Consider the following 7,432-nt stretch of genomic DNA (forward strand, 5'->3'; position numbering starts at 1 on the left):
CTCCGCCTGGCTGACAACGAGGCCAGCGAGCTCAACCAACAGCTGCAGTCGCGGGATGCTGCCCTCACACTCAAGGTTACACGCACATGCTTTATTTGTAAAAGATTTTCATGTATGTCATGTCTTCTCATAACAAATGAGTGAGATGGAAAGAAGCGAAACTTTATCGATATTTCATAACTACCATTTATGTATAATCAAAATTATGATTTCATGGCAGGGTGAAGAGGTGGAGCATCTGAACAGTACGCTGGCTAGTCTCCGTCAGCAGCTCATGCAAACCGTGGAGGACTACGAGCGTGCGAGGATGTCCTTAGAAGCGAAGCACAAGGCACGAACATTCTGTGTAACAGCTTGCCATGTTCATCTTGTTGCAATATACAGTGTGCGTGTGCGCGCACTTCATGTTTATCTTTACTGAACTAATTTTTGACGGATTATACGCATCGTCTTTGCAGGTTGACCTAGAAGAGTTAACGCAGCGAATGGAGCAGCTGACACAGGAGGCCGAGAGCCTGGCTGCCAGAGGAACACTCAAGGACAGCATAATCTCCACTCTCGCTTCTCAGATCCGAGCCATTCTCAGGTATGGCTGCCCTTGCCATTATTGATGCAATCCTTTCCCGGCCTGGCCGATACATGAATATGACACATTAGCGTACACCACTTATTGTATCTGACATATCCAGTTGAATTTACAAATGCCTCTTAGTTTACATGAAGATGTTAACCCGTTTGAATGTTACAGATCAGGCAATATGAGTGTAGTCATCAACCAGCTGCGTCGCCTAGGAGAGGGTGACCCGATTGGGGAGTCACCAGCCGAGGGCACACAGGGTCACCCGCCCACCACCAGCCCGATGCCCACTGTGCCGGACTTCGATGTTGATGCTGTCTGCTCATTCCTCAGTCAACCCAGTGAGGTAAGGTTCCTGGCGAAGGAAGGCTCAGAGTCAGGTGGAGATTTCGGAAAGTCGCTAGGTTTTACAAAGGTTAATTTGGAAATATATTGGCGAAAGTAGGTTTGTAGGGGAAAATTATTGTTATGTACTTATTTACTGTGCCTTTATATGCATATATATTTGAAAAAGGAGAAAAAATATTAATGAAATATAGAATAGGATGATCGTATATTGTCTTTTTTAATGCAATTCATCTAAATTTTGGCCTGCATTACTAGAACTAAATTTCAGAAAATGCAATGAATTAACAAATGCGACTAATTAACACAGTCTCAAAATATTTTATTAACAAGTTTCCTGTAGATATAAACTGAATAACAATATAGGTGAAGATAAACATGTAACAATGGTAATGGAATTTCCTAAATTCTTCAGCAAAAAGCAACATTCCTCCACTAGTAATGTAAGTCATAAGGGAGACAGAAATGCTTCTCACTAACCTCAAACATTCTAGTGCTTTAGATGCTAGTTCACCGAAGATTAACTTGTCTGTTGCATAAAGGTCTTCCCTGAATGCCAGTCTAAAGCGCAGAAAGCAATGGTGATGTGACAAAACTAACCCCATAAGAGGATATCAAGGTTCTGACTCGGTTTTTGTGTTCCCTTGACAATGCATGGCATTTAACAATTAGGAGCTGATTCACTAAATAAGTTCAAGCAGTATAAAATCTAGGAAATAAATCTTGCTATCAATGAAGCGCAAATTCACCAAGGAATGGTGACTAACTTTGTTTGTGGAGTGTGAACTAACATGCCAATATTATTAAACTAAATTTACAAGCTGTAGTTGACAAGAACCCTTTTCACCTCATTTGGTTGAAGAGATTTAGGAACTCTCTTTACTTTCAGGACTTGAAAATCTAGATATGGAATTCGGCGTGAGCGTGAGACAGGATAGAGCCAATTGCCTCTCCTAAGAGAAGGTTAAATTTGTTCAGGCGTTCAGAATAATAGGAGGTGAACGTACTCTCTCTCAAAGCTCCCATGTGAATCGGACATGTGCCATGCAGCTCTCGTGATTTGCGATTGTCCTAGGTGCTCTGATGCATTCAGAATGTGATCAAATAAGTAACGTCTTGCTAATAATTGATGAAAAAAAATAAAAGAAACATGGCAGCTTTAGGAAGATATTAGGGGTCACCCAAATAGTGTGTGGAGTGTCAAAAGTAGTGTAGGTTACTTTAGACTTTTAACAACTTTTAAGCCTATAAGCAGAAGGCCAAAATAACAAAAGAGAGACACGGAGCAAGATTCACTCTAAGGATCTTTGTGCATAATCGTTGAGCGTTTCGAATTTTGGCCGCTAGACTTTGGCCTGTGTGTTGTCTTTGTTTACGGACTTGAGATTCTGTCGTAACGATCTTCCACTAACTGTCTGTAAAGTAGTAACTTTGGATCCTTTCTCAGTAATTCTTGTAGTGAAGGTTTTTAACAGAGGAGTTACAGTTTTTTCCACTAAGGGAATCGGTTTTGAATGATGCATTAATAGTTTGGGCGAAGCCTTTGTAGTCTCATTTTTGGTGTTTTTGTGGTGTTGTGTAATAATAGTGTGTGCATTGAATCCTAACTTTATGCATTGCGATGCTGCTGTAGCATTAATACTGCTCTGATCAAATAGCTTTTTGGTTGATGTTTCTCTTGCATGTGAATCTTTCTATTGTAATGGCATACATTTGGGATATATGGTGAATAATGTATATGTAGTTTCTGTTGCATTTGTTGTATTCATCATTTAAATAAGATTACAATTTGCCTTTCATTATGCCATGCCCACTGGTCTTTTCCCATGATCATTCCACGCTCCATTTCCTTGTACAAGGCCGTATGATATTTAAGCTGTATTCCATTGCTTAAAACTTTGTATTTCGACTTAAACTAATGGATGGTTTGAGGAGACCATGGCACACTGAAAGGAACTTTTCCCAAACTTTTTTACATTGCTTTCTCTCCATTCTCCAGATGGCTTATTTGTCTCAGTCCGCCATCTCGAACGGGACGGAGCCATCTAGTCACGTGACCCTGCAGTCTGATGTCTCTTTAGCTCTCTCTGCGACAGAGCTCAGTGGTCGCGTGACCTGCCACGGCTCTTCTTCATTGGCTCAACGTAGAAAGTCTCGCATACCACGATACATGCCCTCTTCTGTGCCCAGTGCAAAACCTGCATCTAAGCCAGTGCGTATGGTTAAGCCCGATGTTGTGCCTGAACAGTCAGTTAAACCAGAGGCAGAGCCGGTGCAATTTGTAAAGCCTGCACCGAGCCCTGCCCCTGCGAGCAGACCTGTGTCAGTTCACACGAGAATTGCAGAACCTACGCCAGAACCTAGGCGGGAGTTCAAGCAAACTCCAGCAAAACCTACACCTATGTTGAAGCCCTTGGCGACCTCTACTCCAGCAAAACCCACGGGCAGAAAGGTTGACCAATCTTTACATTTTCTCCTTTATCTCATCTTAAGCAGTAATATTGCTAGTGCTTTTTGATATTTCCTGCTGTAATTTATATAGAGTATGTATCTTCTTTTTTCTAGTGTACTGCCAAGTAAGAAACATATTGCAGTTGCTATTTCCCAGCAATCGTTTAACTTGTAGCTGTGAGTACTTGTAATCGCTTAAGGGAAAGTGGAAGTACTTCAAGTAAAGCTCAAGAAAAGATTTCTTTGTCATCTTAGTGATGCTTCCTTTTCACATTTAGACTCTAATATAATTTTTCGCCCATTTTTCTGTTGAACCTCTCACTGGATAAGGAAATGCATCACATATTTCAAAGGAATCTTCAGTAATCCTTAAACTCCCAACTGGTAGAGTGAGTGGAATCCCCCACCACTCAGAACTTCGCGAGTGCAGATTTATGGCATGTGACTATTTTTTGCTTGCTTTTAGGATTCGACCAGACGAGAACGGCCGGGAAGGTTTCTCTCCGACGCGCGGAAGGTCAAGCGGATGGTGGTAAGATGCCCTGGTTTTTATGCTGATTGTACCTTCTTGTCACTGGCGGCCACTGCCACATTCACATATTTATGAGTTTGCAAGATGAGAAGAGTTTACAGGCTTGGGGCTGATGAGAATTAACCAGTCACTGACTACATACAGTGAGCCAGATAGGTGAAATTGACATATGATTTACATATTCCTTGATTAGGTTTCATCTTCTGAAAATGTAATTCAGTATATAGTTCTTGCATTATAGAGTTATTTATTCTCATACATGCCTCCATTTGGATACTGCTCGTTTAGCTGCCCTCTCATTATAAGAAATGTACAAAGAAGATAAATTCCCTAAAATCACTGAAATTATACAATATGCACTTAACCATGAAGGTACATAAGTTGAATTATGTCACCAGTAAAGCTGTAGCTAAGAATATTGTTCTCGTAAATGCCCCAGTAAGTGTCCAAACTAGCTTATCTACATATGGTAGACTTCATCCAGGCAAGTATTAAAAAAAAAGTGTTTTGTGGCATTTGTAAGTAAACTCATTCATATTTGGAGGCTATGAAGCAGGGCCTTGCTAAATGTTTGACGTGGCTAAGAATTTATAACCTATAGTGGCGCTAGATTAAAGTGGTTTTAATATACTGAAAAGTCTGTGTGATGTAAACGAACATTTTTATTAGATTAAGCGAACTCTATACTATAAAATACCTTTTTTGTTGCAATGAGGATATTGGAGATGTCCTGTGACAAACGGATACCTCTTTTGTTGTTTAGTGATATTCTGTCATCTGAAACCCCAAGGTATGGGGTTCACTATTCTGTTCATTTCTGTGAGATATCCGAAGACATGTTTCGCCAGTGATTTATACGATTTAACCTGTTTCAGCTGCTTAAACCAATCTTAACTCCATATCACAACTGAATGCGAACGCTAACATTGGCCGCTGTGCTTTTAGACTGGCGTGGCCCCGTTGGACGCAGCGGTAGACTGCTCTTCGGCCCCGGAGTGGCGGGAGCGGTCCCCCATTTCAACGCCGTCAGATGTGGAAGCTACGTGCGTTCCGCGCCCGCAGAGCCTGCACATCACCCGGCGAGTCGGCGTTGACGGTGTTGTCATCGCATGGGCGCCCTTGGACCATGATTGTGTCGCTGGGTTCCAGGTAATGGAATTTTAGACATTATTCCGTTCCCAAGCCCTTTAAAGCTGTGCAAATCATGTATGTAACAGGGATGAACTTATTCCAGGTCCAGCATTTAGAAAAATATTGCTCATTAGTTATTGGTACTTCATACTGTATATTATTGGCAGGTCCTTGTGGGAGGACGGGTTGTACAGCATGTCAGGTCCCCTCACCGCACAAAAGCTCTGGTGACCGGGCTGCCCCTAGCCGGCGCCTTCACCATAGGTTTAGTTACGGTTTCTCACGACGGGCGCTGTTCTACGCCTGTCATCGTCACCCAGGACCGGTCGAGGGTCTACCCAGGAAGAAGCGCCCCTTCACGCCCGACGCTACAGAGATGCGTCCCGACTTGCCTCTGACCTGAGCAGTCTGACCTAACCTAACGTTCCGAGGGGACCGGCCCGGGACCCACCTGGAGCCATCCAGTGACCCAGTCACCCAGCCGTCCATGACCTTTCTTTGCTGGAGAGAAAGTCTGCTTGGGATGTTGTTAGAAGCAGCATTGATTGGTGATATTCTAAATTTGTTAATATTTGCTCGAATATTTATTAGTAGTATTTTAATACTACACATTATCTTGTTAAGAAGTATTCCATGATAATCAGTGCCTTAAATTTGGACATAATTACTGTATTGGAGTAATGACTTGGTAATCGAATTGTAATGCATTACGGGAATGTAAGCAATATGTAAATTATTTGATGAAACAATCAACCCATTTGAAACAACACAGAACACGCATAGTGTTACTATGCAGGTTGCTCTGGCGGAATTATCACATGATAGAAACAGCTGCAGTTATGTATCCGTTCTCTCTGGTCGGCCCTCACCAATTTCAGTCTCTTGTCATATCTGTGCATTTACCCAAAAAGAATACCATTTTTGTCTTTTGTTTTTTGTTATTCTGTCTTCCCACATTTATAAGCCCTGTATATCAAAGATGTGAAAGTACAGCGTCTACGGGAACTAACTATGGCATGTGACCTCTGTTTATATAATGGTGAATATACACAATACCATAACATCGACTAACAACGCAACGAGTTCTTTGAATACCAAATTAAGTCTAGACCTGTATTATGAGATCGTGGTTAAGAGTTAGTATTGATTGCATGTACCATCATAATTAGTTGGCATGTTCTTAAACTATTTGTTTGATCTAATGTAACTTTAAGATACAAACTATTTTTAGCAGTCCTCCGTTAGAATGCGTATTCTGGCAGTGTTTTTAGGAAGCTTTTAAATCTTATTGCTGTGGTAAATGTAACAGTAGAAATTCCTTTTATACTTTGCAAGTGAATAAACGTTTCTTTTTTATAAGATCAATACATAAGCAGATTTATATTTCAGCATTGCCATAATTAAAGCTGAAGTGAAGGGCTGATATTGACAGCATTTTATGATTTGTGTTATATGATTTGGGTAGTTTTTGGTCCGGATAAAAGCTGCACAGCTGCCTCATTGTTACAAGAAGCAGACAAATCACTTGCCTGTTGGAGTAATGACTTTTGAAGATTAATATTTTTTCAGACTTTTTTGAAGTGAATGCAATCTTTACTACATATACGTTTTGTGGTGCTGTGTGTTTTACTCGAGACCAAATGATGAGCATGATTGTTTGAGATGTTTTGCAAGGTCAGTTTGGGCTTGTGGTTGTTATTCTCTTCATTTTCCCTTTACCAAGGTTTTGCTTCATTATCATTTTATATCTTATCATGTAATTTATTTACTACAAATGATACTGTAGGAAAAATTCTGAGCCGGATGGCACCTCATTAATTTGATTTCTTATGTACACAGTCTGCTAAATTTTATTGCAGGTAAACATAGGAAAAAGGTATTGTATATAATTTGTATAGTGCCAAATAAAACTAAAGAACCGTATTTAAATTGAATTTGAAAAAAAGAGTTCTGAAAACTTGTTTTTATCCATCACTTTGTACATAGGATTTGTAATTGGCATATTGTTATTCTAACCAAATACAAAATACGACTGATTATGGCCTTTAATTATACCTGTCTTTAATGCTAAAGCTTAGATATTTTTTTTACTGGAGTATAATATGATAAGTCCATTTGTCTGAAAAATGTACAGTGAATTATTTATGAAAATGAAAATTGCAAGGATGTAGTCTCACTCTTCCTCTGTCGGTGCCAATTTTCCATTCGATATGTATCTTCTTCCTAGCAGAGCTGGGCGGAAAATACATGAAGTTCTAGTGGTCTAAGAAAGAGCGGGACTGAACGCGTCACGCAGCTCGGCCTGGTATTGACTCATGATATACTGTATTGATTAGTCATTTCAAGATGTGGCAGAGAATATCTAGTCAGATAATGACTAGTAGATTTTCTCCAGT

The 7,432-nt window shown here is 40.3% G+C and overlaps 1 protein-coding gene across 2 annotated transcripts; it reads left to right on the plus strand.

Moving 5' to 3' along the window:
• The first annotated feature begins 458 nt into the window (after positions 1 to 458).
• On the plus strand, positions 459 to 7,073 carry LOC119581829 (mucin-7-like). Of its 2 annotated transcripts, none has more exons than XM_037929964.1 (7): positions 459 to 586; positions 749 to 923; positions 1,338 to 1,365; positions 2,922 to 3,374; positions 3,840 to 3,905; positions 4,851 to 5,054; positions 5,204 to 7,073. In XM_037929964.1, exons 2-7 carry the CDS (start codon positions 883 to 885, stop codon positions 5,432 to 5,434), a joined length of 1,023 nt encoding a protein of 340 aa, XP_037785892.1. In that variant the 5' UTR covers positions 459 to 586; positions 749 to 882; the 3' UTR covers positions 5,435 to 7,073. The 2 variants fall into 2 exon arrangements, with proteins under 2 accessions (XP_037785892.1, XP_037785893.1); XM_037929965.1 differs by lacking the exon at positions 1,338 to 1,365 and adding an exon at positions 1,812 to 1,885 and having other exon boundaries at positions 469 to 586.
• The last annotated feature ends 359 nt before the right edge of the window (positions 7,074 to 7,432 follow it).

The sequence above is a fragment of the Penaeus monodon genome, chromosome 15 (assembly GCF_015228065.2).
Source record: "Penaeus monodon isolate SGIC_2016 chromosome 15, NSTDA_Pmon_1, whole genome shotgun sequence".
NCBI lineage: Eukaryota > Metazoa > Arthropoda > Malacostraca > Decapoda > Penaeidae > Penaeus > Penaeus monodon.